The sequence below is a fragment of the Tiliqua scincoides genome, chromosome 8 (genome assembly GCF_035046505.1).
Source record: "Tiliqua scincoides isolate rTilSci1 chromosome 8, rTilSci1.hap2, whole genome shotgun sequence".
NCBI classification, from domain to species: Eukaryota; Metazoa; Chordata; class Lepidosauria; order Squamata; family Scincidae; genus Tiliqua; species Tiliqua scincoides.
In genome coordinates, this window is record NC_089828.1 from 19754159 (window position 1) to 19773362 (window position 19204).

The following is a 19204-nucleotide window of genomic DNA, read 5'->3' on the forward strand; positions in this document are numbered from 1 at the left end:
CCAGCACAGCATCTTCTCCACTGATCTGCAGAAAGCTGCCAATGGCACAAGACCGTCTGGGCTGCATGCTGGCAGCATGCCACAGGCTGGCCATCAGTGAAAATGGGGTGGATCAGGGATAGGACTGGGCTGAGCTGGGGGCAGATCTTTGTGGCAGTAGCACCTGCAGGATCTGCAGCCCATTCCCCAGACCTGACGCACTCCCTTTGATACCAGCAAAAGAGCTGGTGTAGATCTGAGGAGGACCAGGGAGCAGAGGAAGAGGCAAATAAAAATGTTAGTTACTTGCCTCTCCTGGCTGGCTGAAGATAAGATTGGGCCATAAGGCACATTTGAAAAACCTTATGTCAGCTTACATAAAGGTATCTATCCTTCATTTCACCAAACTAGTACAACGTTAGACATGAAATCCAAACCTAGCAAGGCTTGAAGAACAAATGGTTTGAGTGGTGAGGCTTTATATCCTCTTCGGTATCTTTGCCAAAAGGCCACTTGCTGTGCATGCCATGAAATTAGGGTAAAATGTGGTTGATGCTGAATTTCTTCCCAGCATTAAAAAAATGAGGTTTTGACTTCAGGCAGAGGACGTTTACAAAAGGACTGAAATATACTCTTTAACATTACGGAATCAATTACTTAGCAAGCTGTGAAGTGGTGCAATTTCTCCTTCCAGGTATGGGTGGAATTGAAACAGAAGCGGTCATGCTAGGAATGCCAGTCGCCCTCACCTTGCCCGAGGTGGTTGGCTGTGAACTGACAGGCTCAGCCAGTCTGCTTGCTACATCTATAGACATTGTCCTAAGCATTACTAAGGTAAATTTGAGCTCTTTTTGGTGCTAAGCTAAGCAGATCATGTAATCATACAGGCTCTATTGAAGGTGCTTGAGAGGTGAAATAAAGAACCTGGGGTTTGTGCTCATGTTACAGTGACATTTGCACTAGTTTTGCAGAGTCCCAAAATTTGATGGCAGGTAGACTGAGGAACTTTGTCATTGATTTACAGCTATTCTACCCAGTGAGAGCAGTGCTTTCTGGGAAGGTCAGGGCCAGTTTCTTGCCTTCCCTTTAATGAGGTCCCCTATTGTACTGCTTCATAGTGTTCGACTTTCCAGTAATGTATCATCCACATTATGAGAGATGTAACTGTATAACCCTTGTTAAAGGTGTTGGCAGAAGCCCACCCCACACACATGCATGCTGAGCTGCCCACCACTCTTACATCATTTGTCTGAAAAGGCAAACGTACTTGGGGAGGGATCTTCTCTGTGATTAAGAATGCAAAGCCCTCTGTGTACTACCAGTGTTGCTCAGCCCTTTGTTTATAGTAGCAAGCGTTGAAAGATGGCTTAATTAAAGAAGGAATTTGATATGGAACTTGGTTCACTTGCATGAGACACCTGGCAGAGGATTATAAGTGCTTTCAAGTTACTTGTTCTGTCCCTGTCCTCTTGCAGTCAGCCTGGAGATAGTCTTACCTTAAGGCTCTCATAATGAAGCCAGCCTATGCATTTCTCTGTTAGAGTGGCAACTGCTCCATTTCTTGAGTCATGCTATTTTTCCTGGTTCCACATGGAGTATTTGAATTGACTTTGTTTTCTCCCACCAGCAACTAAGGCAAGCAGGAGTGTCTGGAAAATTTGTGGAGTTCTTTGGGCCTGGGGTTGCCCAACTCTCAATAGGTGACCGAACAACAATAGCAAATATGTGTCCAGAATATGGTGCTGTTCTGAGCTTTTTCCCTGTAGATAATGTGACGTTAAAGCATTTAAAACATACAGGTAGGTCTGAAATGAAGGCATTGGTATGTCAAGGTTTCACTTAATCTGTTGCCTGAAGTTGTGTAATATGGCACAATATGTTGTCCTTGGATTATTGAAATGTTCTATAGCAGTGTTTCTCAACCAGTGGTACTTGAGGTGGTGTCTGTTGGTACTTGTGGAACCCCCAGATGCCCTCCACCTAGTAGCGAGACCCAGCAATACAGTGCAACAAGCAGCAGTAAGAAGCTTGGTTTGGCAGGCAGAGCGCCATCATGCACTTTCCACATGCTCAGAAATGTCCTTCTGTTTGCCCTGAGCCTCTTACCTGTGTTTGTCTCGTTGCATCTGGCCTCCCAATCAGGAAGTAACTAGTGATGATGTCATCACCAGTTATTTCCAGTGGTACTTCCAATAGGTGGAACGTGCGAAGTGGTTCGGTAGGGGACAAATGTTTAGAAATGCTGTTCTATAGTGTTATAGTTTCAACTGTAGTTTTGGTGAGGAATCCAACAGCCTTGTGTGCTGCTTAACAACAGGGATCTGGACTGCAATCCCTATCATCAAGCGGGGCTTGATTCAGACCAGTCCCTCTGCAGGGAAGGGGATTAATGTCTACTTGCCTTTCATGGTTGTTTTAAGGATTCCATCAAGATGATGCATGTGAGGCACTTAATACTTAGCATACAAGTGTTAGTTATAAAAGTTATTGCAATTATTGTGCTTTGCCTGAGAGAACCAGAGCATAAATTGGGGTGGGGGGGAGAGTGCACAAGTTTGAGGTAAAATCGCAGCGGGCAGACCAAGTGTTTGGCTACATGTGAACTGAGACACTGTCTCCCTGGCTATTGGCAAATGATTGTATTTTTATTTGTAAGTTTTCTGAGTCTTCAAATGTTTTCCCTAGGCTTTGATGAGGCCAAACTTAAATCCATGGAAGCATATCTTAAAACTGTGAAACTACTTAGAAATTATCAGCTTTCCACAGAAGACCCTGAGTATTCACAGGTAAATACAGCATGGCTTATCTCTTTCAGGTTATCTGTATTTTTGTGACGCATCTTTGTTAAGGTATATACCTATTTTAGTCCCTAACTTAAGAACATAAGAACAGCCCCACTGGATCAGGCCATAGGCCCATCTAGTCCAGCTTCCTGTATCTCACAGCGGCCCACCAAATGCCCCAGGGAGCACACTAGATAACAAGAGACCTCATCCTGGTGCCTTCCCTTGCATCTGGCATTCTGACATAACCCATTTCTAAAATCAGGAGGTTGCACATACACATCATGGCTTGTAGCCCGTAATGGATTTTTCCTCCAGAAACTTGTCCAATCCCCTTTTAAAGGCGTCCAGGCTAGACGCCAGCACCACATCCTGTGGCAAGGAGTTCCACAGACCAACCACACGCTGAGTAAAGAAATATTTTCTTTTGTCTGTTCTAACTCGCCCAACACTCAATTTTAGTGGATGTCCCCTGGTCCTGGTGTTATGTGAGAGTGTAAAGAGCACCTCTCTATCCACTCTGTCCATCCCCTGCATAATTTTGTATGTCTCAATCATGCCCCCCCTCAGGCGTCTCTTTTCTAGGCTGAAGAGGCCCAAACGCCATAGCCTTTCCTTATAAGGAAGGTGCTCCAGCCCAGTAATCATCTTAGTCGCTCTCTTTTGCACCTTTTCCATTTCCACTATGTCTTTTTTGAGATGCGGCGACCAGAACTGGACACAATACTCCAGGTGTGGCCTTACCATCGATTTGTACAACGGCATTATAATATTAGCCGTTTTGTTCTCAATACCCTTCCTAACGATCCCAAGCATAGAATTGGCCTTCTTCACTGCCGCCGCACATTGGGTCGACACTTTCATCGACCTGTCCACCACCACCCCAAGATCTCTCTCCTGATCTGTCATAGACAGCTCAGAACCCATCAGCCTATATCTAAAGTTTTGATTTTTTTGCCCCAATGTGCATGACTTTACATTTACTGACATTGAAGCGCATCTGCCATTTTGCTACCCATTCTGCCAGTCTGGAGAGAGCCTTCTGGAGCTCCTCACAATCACTTCTGGTCTTCACCACTCGGAAAAGTTTGGTGTCGTCTGCAAACTTTGCAACCTCACTGCTCACTCCTGTCTCCAGGTCATTTATGAAGAGGTTGAAAAGCACCGGTCCCAGGACAGATCCTTGGGGCACTCCGCTTTTCACTTCTCTCCATTGTGAAAATTGCCCATTGACACCCACTCTCTGTTTCCTGGCCTTCAACCAGTTCTCAGTCCACGAGAGGACCTGTCCTCTAATTCCCTGACTGTGGAGTTTTTTCAGTAGCCTTTGGTGAGGGACCGTGTCAAACGCCTTCTGAAAGTCCAGATGTATAATGTCCACGGGTTCTCCCACATCCACATGCCTGTTGACCTTTTCAAAGAATTCTATAAGGTTCGTGAGGCAAGACTTACCCTTACAGAAGCCATGCTGATTCTCCCTCAGCAAGGCCTCAATGTTCACAGCAACTTCCCACAGCAACTTCCCTCAATGTTCTCAGCAACTCAATGTTCCCTCAATGTTCCTCAATCTCAATGTTCCCTCAATGTTCTCAGCAACTTCCCTCAATGTTCTATTTGCATAAATTGTCAAAAGGCTTATTTTTAAGAAGAAATGTACCAGAATGTTTGAATAGCTAACTAAAATGTGTGGACAACCTTGACAGCTAGGGATCAGTGTGGGCATCTAAACTGGGCAATGACTAAACTGGCTTTCTCCTTTTAGGTTGTGCACATAAACTTAGGTTCTATAACACCCCACGTAAGTGGCCCGAAAAGGGCACAGGACAGAGTGGCCATTACGGATATGAAAAGTGATTTCCAGGCATGCTTAAGTGAGAAGGTATGCAATTGAAATGGGTATGCAGAACTGCCTTTGCAAATCCCATCTTTTTACTTAACAAGTATACTCTTTCTAATCTGGATAAAGAATTCTCCCCTTATTCCTGCAGCAGTTTAAATTATTTCCTATCAGCTGCAGTGCTTGAAAATCACAGGGTTTGTCCAGCTAGTGGTAGTATGCAAGCATGAGTGTGGAACATGAACAAAATACTCATCCTTTCGTATAGGGCCAATCCCATGCATGTGTATTGGCCCTCACTAATTGATATCAGCTATGCGAATTGTGAGGAGATTAGTGCAGGTAGAAATACCTTATGCAGATTTCCCATGCAGTTAATTTTGGCTGCCTTTTATACCTAGCCTGTTAAATGCAGAATTTGAATTGTGTTCCTCCTGACACAAAAATAGTGATGAATATTGTGTGACTGTGTGATCACTTATTTTTTTTTTGGTCATCCAGGTTGGCTTTAAAGGGTTCCAGATTCCAGTTGAAAAGCAAGATGATGTGATCCCTGTTGAGTATGAAGGAAATGAATACAAGCTGACTCATGGCTCAGTTGTCATTGCCGCAGTAATCAGCTGTACAAACAACTGCAATCCCTCTGTGATGCTAGGGGCAGGTATGCTCTGCCTTAGGTCTGCTTTCTGTTCTTTTTGTTGTTGTTGTTGTTGTTGCAATAATCCTGTCATTCCATGTGTTTGTACCACTATCCTGTACAAGTCTCAGCGCTATGCAGTTTTTCATAGTTCCACTAGGCAGCACCTAGCAAAGATAGCTAGAATGATAGATTGTGAACTGCTATTGATGCAAAGCTATATATAAATAATGGCTTTTGCTGCAGTTACAGTTCTGGTGTTACAACAGCATGGAGACTCTGGGTCCTAACCAGGCCTCCAGCACGAGGGCAGCAAAACTGGCAATGCGCAGTGAACGTTGCTTTTTGTTTCACCCTAAAATGCATCAGCTGCCAACCCAGTAGCTCATGTGATAACAGCTTTCTGTTGTGATTTACCTTTTGGTTTACCCAAAGAGGAAAGAGCACACTGAGTGCCAGTAGCTGAGCACTGCTGCTGGCTTGGCTTCCTACCCACTGAGATCCCTTTGCAATATGCAGAACTCCCTTTACCTGAGTCTTTAGGGCAGTGAATAAGTCCTAATCCTGTGCAGCTCGTCTCCAATTTCTTGGACAAAGATCTCTTCAATCCCTGTGACCTGTGGTTTAATTTTTTTTTTTTTTTACTGGATGGGGAAGGATTGAACCTTGGACCTTCTGCATGCAAACTGTGTATGATGCTTTCCTGTACTACTTCTACCTGCTGTAAAAATGAACTTATGTGCAATACATTTTTATCATCTGGAATTGTATTTCTCTTTCCAAATATTTTAATTGACTTTTCATTTTTCCATTAGGCTTGTTAGCTAAAAAAGCTGTTGAAGCTGGTCTGACTGTTAAACCTTACATAAGAACTAGTTTATTGCCTGGGAGTGGAATGGTCACCCATTATCTCAGTTCCAGTGGAGTACTGCCATATCTTAATAAACTTGGGTACGAACTCCTTTTTATTTTTAAATATAAAGGTTTAAAAGAACATGCAAGTATATAGAAGCTGTATTCAGAGTGTATGAAGGGGTCTTGGTATTAGTCTTAGAGTGCAGTCCTAACCGTGCACTGGTACAAGCAGGCCATGTAGTCTGCACTGTTAGGATAGGAGGCTGCTGGAGGTCACCTCAGGGTAAGCGGATATTTTTCCTCTTACAATATGTAACACTTCAGCCTGCCCTATGGGGCTACTTAGATCTGTACCAGCTATTTAGTGGGCACAAATCCTGGCAGCCTGTGTAGGGCTTTCAGGCCCAAGAGTGGGGGTTAGCATATGGAGTGTGCTGCCACCACCGACCACTCTCTCCTCCCGCCCAGAAACACCGCATCCCATAGTGCCCTCCTTCCATCCTCTCCCATTCCCCACACTGCCTGTTGCAACACTTACCTACACAGACCTGCACATGGATTGGTGCTGATGCCAGCAACACCATGTTTGGATTGGGCTGCCAGTGTTTGAGCTGTGACAGCTCCTGCCCATCCGTGAAACCACCTGAGGGGTTGCCTCAGATTGTAGAATTGAAGTGTGGCCACCATCAGCCACTGCCATTTCTCCTTCCTGTAGCATGTCTGATGAGCTCAGAATACTGCAAAGCATGACTGGTGGTGATAACTGGAGAATGTAGTCCCAAATTCATTTACAAGGGAGGATGCCCCATTAAATTTAGTGAGGCTTCTGATATTCTCCCCGAATCTTGATTTCCACTGTAGGTTTGAGGTCATTGGCTATGGATGTTCCACGTGCGTTGGAAACACAGCACCTTTGCCAGAAGCAATTCAGAATGCTATCGTGCAGGTATGTTCTAACACCTGAAATAAAGCATTTTAAATACATTTAGTTAATTGAAATTGGGCAGCCTATCGTAGTGTATTAGGCTTCAATACCCTTAGAAAAGCATGTATGACTTTAAGATTCTATACAGTGTAATTTACTATGTCTGAGAGTTGATACAACAATGTAGAAGCTTTGAAAATATTTGGGGGGACATAGTGCATTATCTCCTATTCACAGAAGATGCATTCTATTTTGTCCTGTTTATCAGGAATTGAATTTCCCAGTGTGAAAGGAAGTGCTGTAATTTATGTGGGAAGAATTTGTTTTGCCCTTTGGGATAAATAGCAACTGGACAGGGAAGGAGAGAGAGGAAATTGCATTAGGGAAAATGGCACAAGAGTAATGTATGATTTTTAAAAAAGGAGGGAAAACAGCTCATCTCTAGCACTATGGTCTCAATCCAAACAGTCTATTAACCCTTTTTAAAAACAACAAGAAATGCTTTTCATGGGTCTCTTATGTTAATCCATATGGCCACACCAGACATGATGTGTGTGTGCAGTATCTATGTGTGTGTGCAGTATCTATGATATGCAGTATCTATCAGTAGGTTGTTGTGCCACAGATCTTGGTGTCCTTCAGAACAGTTCTTCAGTTCTCGATAGTGGACATCTTAGGATGCAGTCTGTCCCTGAATACTGTTGCCAGCCGCCACTAGTATAATTGTGCTGGAGGGCAGACTGCATTCTTTGTTTTTGAAACATTCTGACCTGATCCTTGGTGGCGTAGGCTGAAATAATAAACTGTCACCTAAAATTCTAGACATGTGCAGCAACAGCCACGCAAGCCTTTTGTGTGTAATGACTGGATGAAGAAAAATGGTGGGTTTTGTTGTGTACGAAAAATGTATTTGGCTATCTAGTGGGGACACTGGTTCTGCCATATGATTAGCTGTAGCCCACTTGGATCACACATCCTGGGTCACATTCTAAGTTACATTCCCTATTCTGTATACTGGCAGTAGTATACAATGTATATTGTATACTGTACAATACAATATGTACTGTATATTGCTTACCAGGGGATTATGTTCCTGCCGGAAAAACTATAATTCAAGATGCAGATTAAGGGAGGGCTAATTTTTGTAAAAGGCAATGCCTGCAGTTGACCAGGTAGTGAGGAGAGAATAAGCTCCTCCAAGGCACCCTTGGTTTTCAGGGTTTTTCAGCATTTTCTTTAAAGCTTCAACCACGAAAGCTCAAGGAAACCATGACAATGATTGAGAGAGCTTAGATCTTTTTAATTTTTAACCTTTCAGGGTGACTTAGTTGCTTGTGGAGTTTTGTCCGGAAACAAAAACTTTGAAGGCCGTCTCTGCAGTTGCATCCGTGCCAACTATCTTGCTTCTCCGCCTTTAGTTGTTGCTTATGCTATAGCAGGAACTGTGAATATTGATTTCCAGACTGAGCCATTAGGTAACTGTATATCCTTCCTGCTCATATTTAATCTGATGCTTCTGTTTTTTTCCTCTAGTAGTTTAACGTTTTTGAACTAAGAATGTTTACGTTTTTTAGCACTGCTTGAAAGGGTGTTTGAGGGCACAGTAAGATCCATATGCCTCTAGTTTAATGCAGTGCTTTTCAGCAAGTGGTATAAGTATGGTAGGTGGCACTTGGCCCCGCTGCCCTGGTGCACACCACTCTGTCTCACCCAACCCTAGTGGAAATGGAAATGACTAAGAGCCCAATCCTTAGCTGACACCACTGGCACTTCGCTGGTGGTGAGTGTTGCAAAGGTGCCATAAAGCACATGCACGGCCCTCAGCACCAGTTCAGCACCAGTGCTAGCTCAGCACCAGCTGGCGATGGGCTAGCACCAGTGGATCACTGGTGCTCTGCCACTTGGCAATTGTGTGGACTGGTGAGTGGAGGCATGGGGAGAGCCAGGGAGGAGGCGTGCTGGGGGAGGAAGTGAGGAGAGACCGGCGGAGCTGAGCTATGCCACATCTAGAGCCTCCATATTGGACCATGGGCCTGACATGGTGGCTCTCGATTCTACGTCAGCCCATGGGTTGCTGCAGAATCAAGTAGTCCCATTGTGGGACTACTTGCCTTACCTGGGGGAAGGGGAAAAAAGTCTCCTTCTCCCAAGGTGCGGCCAGCACTGCCTGTTTAGCGCTCAGGATGCCGCAGCAGCCATTTTTGGCCTTGCACTCCGGGCAGCGTAGGATTGGGCTGTGAGCCAACGGTGTATTGATAGTGAGGTATGACTATGGAATAAGTCAGCCTTTTAAAGATGCACAGATCAGGCAAGAAGAGAAGAAGGCTGTATAGTTTAGGAGAGGCTTGGAGGTGGCAGCAACTCAGAAGAAGCATCTTTTCTGCAGGGGCACCTACGCTGCAAGCCACCTACCCCTGCCTACCACAGCCAAATATGGAGGTAGGGGCACCTGCATAGATTGTACTTATGCAAAACATAAGAGGCTGACATACCTTGGTTTAGTGAAATAATTGGTCCAGATGCCACCATACCATCAAAACTCTACATACCAAGCCACCTACTTTTGTTTTCTATCAGAAAAACAAAATTATTATAAGCCAGATAAGCAAATTTCTCTTCTATGAAAATGATTTGGTTACCTAAGAACAAGGGGAGAAACTGTTTTCCCAAAGTGAATGTGGATCTCTTGTGATCCACTTGCAGTAAAGAAAGTCTTGAGCCTGGATGTTATAGAAATAGTTTCTGTTGACTGTTAACACCATGTGCAAAATGTCTCCTTAGGGGTTGGTCCTGATGGCAAAAGCATCTTCCTGTATGATATTTGGCCCACTCGGGAAGAGCTTCAGCAAGTGGAAGAAGAGTTTGTAATAACATCCATGTTTAAAGAGCTGAAGGAAAAAATGGAGGTACTTTGTTGTTCTAAGTAACAGGAAACTCAAACACTTTGTCTTCTGTGAATGATTTGCTACTTCAGGTGTCATTTGCATGGCAGAATATGCAATATATAAATGAAGAAAATAAAATAGATCTAGTTCCATCCACCCTGGTAAGGCTCAAGGTAGTTCTATGTGTCAGCCATGAGAAAAGTCAGAGCCTACGCTCCTCAGCACATATGATCTAGTTATGCAGTTGGGAGGGAGGTTTATTATTAATTAATGTAGCGGTCTCCAAACTGGAGACTGTTGTGCACTGGGATACCTTCCCAGGCCCAACTGGCTTACTGTTCCAGCGCACTGTGGCACTTCATGTTCCTAAATCAGGACGATGGGACACTCAGGGCAGCTGCATTTATGGTGCAAAGCCCCAATGGGCATTGCACCTGGATTTCTGGGCAGACTCGACTGCCCAGAGTGCGCTGGAAAAGTAAGCTCTGTTCATGGAGAGAGCACTTCTCCCAAACCCCCAGATCTGAGATTTGAAGGGAGCTGGATGTCATGAGATCAACCCATAAATCACATCTTCAGGACTGAGTTTGTGGAAAGTTGAATAACCAGGAAATAGAAGTCACACATAATGTCAGTATTGCAGTTGGTGTCGTATGCATAACACTTAGTGCCATCCTCCACAATGTTCCATTCTGTCATTGGCATTTTTAGTACAAGAATGGAAAATATGATCAGTAATTAGTTCTGCCAGATACTTGTTTTTGTTTTTTAGTACTATAATCTCTTCGTTTTGCAGAAAGGAAATAAACGGTGGAACTCTCTGGAAATTCCTGAATTGGATCTATTTACATGGGATTGGAAGTCCACTTACATTAGATACCCTACATTTTTTGATAAGATTGTAAGTATGCTGCTTAATGAATCAAGGAAAGTTCACATTATGCAGGGGATGGACAGAGTGGATAGAGAGATGCTCTTCACCCTCTCACACAACACCAGAACCAGGGGTCATCCACTAAAATTGAGTGTTGGGAGAGTTAGGACAGACAAAAGAAAATATTTCTGTACTCAGCGTGTAGTTGGTCTGTGGAACATGCTGTGGCATTGGCATCTAGCCTAGATGCCTTTAAAAGGGGATTGGACAAGTTTCTGGAGGAAAAATCCATTATGGGTTACAAGCCATAATGGGTATGTGCAACTTCCTGATTTTAGAAATGGGCTACGTCAGAATGCCAGATGCAAGGGAAGGCACCAGAATGCATTGTTGTCTTGTGTGCTCCCTGAGGCATTTGGTGGGCCACTGCGAGATACAGGAAGCTGGACTAGTTGGGCCTATGGCCTGATCCATTGGGGCTGTTCTTATGTTCAATGTAAGGAATATAGCTTAATGCTCTCTCTCTTCCTGTTGTCGTGACCCTCACTGGAAAAAAAGTAGACTTTATAATAATATAAACCAGGCTCTTCCAAGTGAAACTAATTGGTGGTAACTTCAAGAGAGACCAAAGAAATTACCTTGCATAACACATTTTCTTAGAACTCACTGCCTCACGCTGTGGTTATGACCAGTCTTCCCTGTAATTTTTACAGACTGTGCAGAACCATACTGGAGCTATATCGGGGCAGCCTTTGGCACTGAGGCTGTCGCCAAGCTTTGGTGTGCTGTGACAGAATGCACAGGGCTCCAGTTTGAGCATTTTAGAGGGAGCGCTGGTGATGACCAGATAGCTTTAAAGGGGGATTAGACACATTTGTGGAGGACAGATTTATGGCATGAGTCATGGTTGTTTGTTTGGAACATCCGTGTTCAGGTGCAGCATGCCACTTTATTATGTTCCCATATATTATGATGGAACATCAGCAGGAGAAGAGAACTATTGTCTTCAAGTTCTCCTTTTGTGCTTCCCCAGAAGCACCTGCTCGGCCACTGTGGAAAGTAAGATGTTGCACCTTTGTTCCGTTTCTGCAAAATGTTTCTTACATTTTTTTCTTCCAGTTATGGGCCATTTCACCTTTGCAGTGGGTTTGAGTCTGCATTGAACTAAGAAACCAGGAAAGATGCATACTGAGTTTTTGTTTCTCTTTGCCAACAGGCCAAAGATCCACTTCCAGTGCAGTCCATTGAAAATGCACATGTTTTGTTGTATTTGGGAGATTGTGTCACCACAGATCACATTTCACCTGCTGGGAGCATCTCAAGAGGCAGTGCTGCTGCCAGATATTTGGCAGACAAGGGGTATGTACCTTGAGAGGAAACTGGGGGTTGGGATTGAAAATTCAACTGGCCCTTAGTTGTGTTCATCTGACAGTGGCTGTTTAAATAATATGTGCCTTAGTTAAAATAGGTCGCTAAGTAGGATTAACTCAATTTCAGGCTGTTGATCACAGTTTGCGCAGTAATCTCTTATTCTTTCTCTCCTGCTCTTATAAGACCTTAAAGATAGCAAAATGTGCTGTGTTAGTATGACAGATGGCAGAGAAAAAATTTCATACGCACTCCATCTAGTTGCAGTATTAGGACAGTGACTTCAGTGCCTGCGGTTTGTAACTGGGCACATGATGTGGACATCTGTATTCTTTAGTATCCAGACCTTCCTTAGGGTGACGTGGGATAGGACTGCTCTTCTTAAAAGTGCCAGTATAAGTGTGGGGGGACCCAGGTTCAACCTTGCTTAACCACAATTCTTCCTGGGTAACCTTGCACCAGTCACTGTCTCAGCCTAACCTGGGCAAGGCCATATCCATATGTTATGCAGGATATGTTGCATTATGGCAAGCCAAGATGGTAGAATTCTGGACTGTTCCACTTCAGCCTGCACATCTGGAATTATATTTTCAAATGCTTCTCCATGTGAAAAAAAATCCTCTTAGTATGCTGGTAAATGTGCACGTTGGAGGAAGTGTTTAGCACAGACCTCTTCCAGATTTGCTAATGTACTACTTGCTGGAGGTGTGTGTTTCCAGTCCTATCTTCTCGGCTTACCATCCTCACTCATTGCAACATGTAGATTGGGTCTGAGACAAAGGAGTAGGGGGGACCACATGCAGGATCTTAAGTTCCATGGAGAATGGGCAGGATACTTTTTGTTGAAAAGCCGTATATAAATACTGTTAATAATAAGAATGTAATAATATCTATGGACAAAGTTCATTCCCAGTGCCAGTACTGAGTATCTTCCATGGTCTCGTCTAGCCTCACACCCCGTGAGTTCAATTCTTACGGTGCTCGACGAGGTAACGATGCTGTGATGACAAGGGGCACTTTTGCAAACATCAAGCTTCTAAATAAGTTCATTGGGAAACCAGCTCCGAAAACTATTTGCTTCCCGAAAGGAGTGACGGTAAGGGCATAGTTGTTCAGACAGACTATTAATGGGTAGCTGTCTTTTTGGAATGTACTATGTCACTTACTCTCTCTCCCTCCCTCCTGCTTCCCCTTCACTTCAGATGGATGTCTTTGATGCAGCAGAATTCTATCAAAAAGAGAACATCCCTGTGATCATCTTAGCCGGCAAAAAATATGGACAAGGGAGCTCAAGAGATTGGGCTGCTAAAGGACCTTTTTTACTGGTATGTTGATATGGAATTATATGTTCACAGGCATGCTTGTTGTTTCAGGTCCCTTGATTACTATTAGGTGCTGTTCTTAATTTTTTTTTTCAGAGCTAAATTGGACCAGTTTCAGTCTCTCTCTTGTAAATGCATCAGCTTGTCTGGTTTCACTGAACTTTGCAAAGGAGCAGGTTTTGGGTTATACTTTTTCACTCATTACATTTGCAAACTAGTGGCCACAATGAAGAGCTCTTAAAAGTTAACCTAAATTGGCTGTTTTAAAACTGCTGGTATGTATTTAACCTTTACAGGCAGATTGGGCCATAATCATTCCAGCACTTGCAATGTATTTGAATGGCATTAATAGAACAAGTTACATCTTTTTTTCTTCCTCTTTTTGTGTACAATGGCTGTTTACATCCTTCTTTCTCGATACCTGCCTCCTTGCTAACATTCCAGACCCAGTTCCAGTAAACCAGGTTCTCCATTTTAAGGCAAAGGCACTCACATCTGTATAACAGAAGTAGTGGAGCATTGTATAAAAATTTAAAGACTGTGTCTACACCAGACATAACTGTGTTTCTACAGGGTGTGAAGGCAGTTATTGCTGAAAGCTATGAGAAGATCCACAAAGGTCATTTGATTGGAATGGGTATTGCTCCACTTCAGTTCCTCCCTGGGGAAAATGCAAGTGTTTTGGGCCTGACCGGCAAGGAACAATTTTCGATCTCATTTCCTCAAAAACTGTCTCCTGGAATCACTCTAGATGTAAAGGTATTTCTTCCAGAGTTGCTTTTTGTATTCAGGTGTCTTGTCTATAATATTAGAGACTTACTTTTTTAAACGATGCAAAAAAGTTAAATTTGATCTCCTATACTTAGAGGTGTTTGTTTCTGGTAAGATAGGATTACAGCCTATGTCTTGTACAATGGGCTTACTTCTGAGTAAAGTAAATACAGGTGGAGCTTGTTTATCTGCAAATTTGACTCAACACGGGTCCCCTGGACTCACATTGAGCCAGACTTGGCACCACCTGAACCTTCCAAAGACAACCAGAAAGCTTTCTGCAGGCTTCAGAATGGCTGAAAAGGCTGGAAAAACGCTGCTTCCGATTTCTAGAGGAAAACCCGAAGTGATGGTTTTAAAGCCTTCTAAGGCATTATGAGTCCCAGGGCATTAGAAGGCGATGGCTATGGTCACCTTTGGAGGCTTTAAAGGGATCTCAACCATGGTTTGTGCTATCTGTGGGGTGTCCGAGAATGAATCCTTGTGGATACCAAGGCCCCACCTGTAACACTTGTTTTCAAAACACCTTCATCTATACTTGACTGTGAGTTGCAGTTCAGTAAGGAATTGATAGCATTCTTGCTGTGCTACGTACTTCATAAATGACAAAACAAAAAAGTATGTTAAAATGATCTGGTTTCCTTTTTCATTTGGTGGAAATTCAGCAACAGCTGGCATTAGAGACTTATAGAACTACTCTTAAGGCAAAGGATGAGCAGCATGCAAAATATACCATACTTTTCCATGTTAAGTAGCTCAGCGAAGGCTCTGAGATACAGGGAGAAGTGAAGCATGTTCATTTAAATGGTAGAAACAAGTAATTAGGAGCTCTGTCACTGCCTGCATTTGTTAGATGCCTCGTAGCCCCAAGGAGCATGGTTGTTCCACACTGTTAGAGGCAGATGCCATGTACTCATCTCAAGATAGTAGACCTTGCCTGCATTTTTTTTTTCACTTCAGCTGCTGAAATTTCTTCAAGCGACTGTAAGGCTCTTAGGAATTTAGTTTTCTTCAGTATACTGTCACTATTATGAAACATACCCCAAGTGGTTCTGTGAATAAAGTTAACTCTTTATAAAACATTGGAGACAAGTTTGGCAAACAACGATTCTAATGGATCTGTTGGTCTTGCTTTTCTCTCTTTTAAGACAAATACTGGAAAAGTATTCCATGTGATTGCGGCATTTGACAGTGATGTGGACATAACATTATACAAACACGGTGGCATTCTGAACTACGTGGTCCGAAGGCTCTTGTAGAGCCCTGGGTGGAACCATGCATACAGGCCAACCTGGCAATGGCTTGTGCAGGCTCCAGCCTATTAACCGAACTGCATCCAAGCCCCACTGCGCTCAGATACTTCGTCCATGGATGTGAAAGATTGTGAATCGTCGTAGTGACTGCAGCAAGATCCTTCCTGATTTTAAAATAATACTCAAAATGGTGCTATTGACATTGCTAAAAAAAATTGATGTGTGTGTTGTGGAAGAGAGCTGTAAGTATGGGGGTGGGGTGGGGGTTGTCTTAGATCATTTTGTAAATAAATGATGTGGAACCTGACATGGAAAATTGTACTGAAGATTTTAAGCAAGACTCTCTGCAGTTATTCTTCTCTCCCTTTGTTTTGCACCTTTAACTTTTTCTATTGCTGTTTGTTGGTTTGGAGGGGCAGTCTGTGGTTTGAAATGTTAAAGGGGGGTTGCTTTTGTTAATTCAGGCATCCAGGTTCCCTAAATAAAGAAACAGAGCTAGTTGTCTATCCACCATAGAGCAGAAGGTTGAAGGCAACCAAACATACAAAGTATGCATTCTGTGTGGAAGATAGTTTGTTTCCCCTGAAAATTATCAAGATAGGCTTCCAGCCTGGCAACAAATTGGCTTTCTGGGTCCAGTGTTGTTTCATGCAGCTGAATCTTTAATAAGTACTAGATAATAGACCTTTACTGACTTAATATGGACCCTGCTTGAAACAGGACCACCTCTGTCCCCTTATTTTTCCCTTGACAATTCACAGGTGTTGAACTATAAACCCTTGCAAGCAAGCAGTGAGGAACAGAGCTGTGATAAGAGGCTTCAACTTGTTCTTTTGGTTAGGCAGGTGATCTCCTTTATCTGCATCCCACCAAAAACAGTTGGAACTGTTTGCCCTGAAGAAGATAGTGATATAAGAGGTTATTTACAAGGGTAGTTTTGTGGCTTCATTCTCCTTTATCCTGACTGGAGAGCCATTTTCAAGATTCCTATGTCCTAGCCCAAACTGTCAATTATAACAAAGTTTTGCTGTTGTTGGGACTGTGTAGACATTGCTATGAGAAAATGTTTCCCTGAGACTACAAAGAACAATTTTCTTGATGTAATTGGGTATGACTCAGCAAGGAAAACAAAGAAGGCTGGGGGATTTTAAATGAATCTTGTCCAAAATTCTTCCAAGCATTCCATGCCATAAAAATGGCTTTATTTTTGACTACCAGTGACATAATTATGGGTCATAATTATGAATTACTTTAGTTCCACCAGATGTGTGCAGTAATTTTGCTTTTGCTCTATAGGGATTTCTGCTGCCAAAAAAATGATTGAGTGATCTGTACATTCTAAAACTTGCCACCTTCTTCTTTTGCCACCTTCTTCTTGAGCGTTTTCATCAAGACTAACCTCTTTTATTGATTTGCCATCAGTACACTGACATTTGAAACATACACCTCTTACCTACACCATTGGCATTTCAGTGATCTATGCAGAGTTGCAGTTCTGTTCTGACAACAACAAATGCTGACTGTTACTAAGGAAGTCTTTCTAGCACAGGACTTATACACACTTTTCAGCCCACAGGAATCTTCTCTCTCACTGTGTGATGAGGCAGTACTTCTAGCCTCCAAAATAACTTGTGAAACTTGCAACTAGCATGCCCTATCAGGCACCCCTGTGGTTCCTAGTTTGAACTGATAAACTTGCTAGCTCCTGCTTCAAGGAGCTCACATTTTAAACTTTGGGACCTAAGTGGAAGCACAAGTGTCCATCTCTTTTGCACCATTTGATTTTAAGAATAGTGCAGGTACTTCCAGAAATCTGACAGTATTCTGAAGTTAATGACCCAAAATTCTTCCATCAGTGTCCATGTGCCGAAACTGGAGGCTATGTTTCCTTAAATGGCCCACTTTCATTCTTATAAACATGGCTCTGTCGGCTTTGTTTTTGTGCCCTAAAATTAATGACAAGAGAATAGTCCTATTCCAAAAGTAATCAGATTTAGGTTGCTGGATTTTGCAGCTGTGAAGTCAGCTGGCTTTTTGATTTTGCTTTTCATTTTTCCCACAATTCTGATGCATGTGGATATTTGAGAAATCTCTTAGCAAGAATGGGGCTCTTTTGACCTTCTGTTCAAAAACTGGCAGGGGTAGGGAAAAAGCTTCTAATTGTTGGGATGTTTTCATTAGAGGCTTCCACACTTAAAAGATTCTGCTTTTAAGATGCAAGCCTGTGCTCTTTACATGGGAGTAATTTCTAAGCAATACGCATAGGGTCAGGTGATGTCTCAAATTTTGATGAGATGGGTACAGCTCACTTTTGTTTTAGATTGCAGTTATGGACACATGAATTTTCCCCACATCACCTTGATATACATCACCTTGATATAAGCAGAAGCTCTAGGTTTAACCATTTATTGGACAGAAACAGCAAGGAGTAGGGGTGGGGTGAGTAACCTCGTTTTCCTTAACTACTTCTGACATGTAAAGTTCTTTGTTTGGGTGATCCTGTTGGCTTCAAAGGAAATTACCAATTTGAATTATGTCCATCTCTTAGCAATGTTAACAGTGCATTTTACACAGAAAGGTTTGGGGTAAATTCACAAGTCAAAACTCTGATCTCTATCCCTGGGAGGACAAAATCTCAAACTGAACATGTATTTTATCTTCCTGTTCAGTTTGATTTGGAAGAGAACTTGTATTTTAATATTTTGAAAAGACTTCACTATCAAACTTGGGAGAGACTCTTTTGAATTACACACATGAGAAGCAAATGCATATTAATCACACTTAAGCAACTGCAAATGAATGTCTGCTCTTTTAAGCCAACAAAACAGTATAATGGTTTTAAGTTCACTAAAAAGTATTGTATAGAAATCTTATGAGACAAAGTTCAGTTTGCTGACAACTGTGCATAAAATGTTAACTGATGTAAATTATTTTTAATAAAGAAAGTTGTACCATGTCTGGGCTGTATCATGGTTTTTTATAAACAAGTGTTAAAGCACATGTTGGTAAATGGCAGCATAATGGTTACTTAAAGGTATTACATCCCGAGGCCTACCAAACTGATCAAAGTTCTTAGGAATTGTCTCTTTCTGTGGTGGTTATATACCTGCTTTGAAATTAGTTTTTTCCAGTAGGCTATTTTGGTTACAGAGGGCAAACCAAGCCATCCAACCCTGTTCTTGCCACCCCACCCCCTCATTCATATTCCAGAGTCTTCCCTTCCCTGCCCCTTGTTTCTTTCTCCAACCCCCTCCCCGTCCCATCATATCAGAGAAACAGACCTTCACTTACTGTAACAGCTTCAGAATTAGACCTGATTGAATTTTTGTGTATATATTTACACGCAAACTCTGAAAGCAATTAGCAATAGCAGCCAAGCAAAAAAAAATATACCAAGTATAATTTCTTTCAAGAAATGGTGCAGTTTTATTTTGTCATATAAGCTAATACTGAATCTTTCTAATCTCAGTTTGCAACACCTTAATACAGTGGTTCTCACTTTTTTCAGCTTTTTAGTTCCACTTTTTAGAATGACAATCTGTCTAGACCACCGGAAGTGATGACATTAACCTGAAAGTGATGTCATGTCCTGAAGTGACACAATCACACTGGAAAATTTAACACCCCTCATGACAAAATCAAATTAAGTAAATTAAAAAGTTTAAAATTATAAGTTAAATTATAAGTAAATTATAAGTTTAAAAATTGATTTAAT

The 19204-nt window shown here is 42.4% G+C and overlaps 1 protein-coding gene across 1 annotated transcript in view; it reads left to right on the forward strand.

Annotated features, from left to right (window-relative positions):
* Positions 1 to 18445, forward strand: part of IREB2 (iron responsive element binding protein 2) — a 29200-nt gene extending 10755 nt beyond the window's left edge. Inside the window, exons 7-21 of the mRNA XM_066635241.1 lie at positions 674 to 813; positions 1607 to 1778; positions 2665 to 2765; positions 4525 to 4641; positions 5101 to 5260; positions 6052 to 6187; positions 6953 to 7037; positions 8335 to 8491; positions 9798 to 9922; positions 10698 to 10802; positions 11992 to 12134; positions 13092 to 13239; positions 13346 to 13468; positions 14039 to 14224; positions 15385 to 18445. Of these exons, the coding sequence (XP_066491338.1) occupies positions 674 to 813; positions 1607 to 1778; positions 2665 to 2765; positions 4525 to 4641; positions 5101 to 5260; positions 6052 to 6187; positions 6953 to 7037; positions 8335 to 8491; positions 9798 to 9922; positions 10698 to 10802; positions 11992 to 12134; positions 13092 to 13239; positions 13346 to 13468; positions 14039 to 14224; positions 15385 to 15495 (2009 nt within the window). The 3' untranslated portion in view covers positions 15496 to 18445. The remainder of the gene's footprint in view (positions 1 to 673; positions 814 to 1606; positions 1779 to 2664; positions 2766 to 4524; positions 4642 to 5100; positions 5261 to 6051; positions 6188 to 6952; positions 7038 to 8334; positions 8492 to 9797; positions 9923 to 10697; positions 10803 to 11991; positions 12135 to 13091; positions 13240 to 13345; positions 13469 to 14038; positions 14225 to 15384) is intronic.
* The last annotated feature ends 759 nt before the right edge of the window (positions 18446 to 19204 follow it).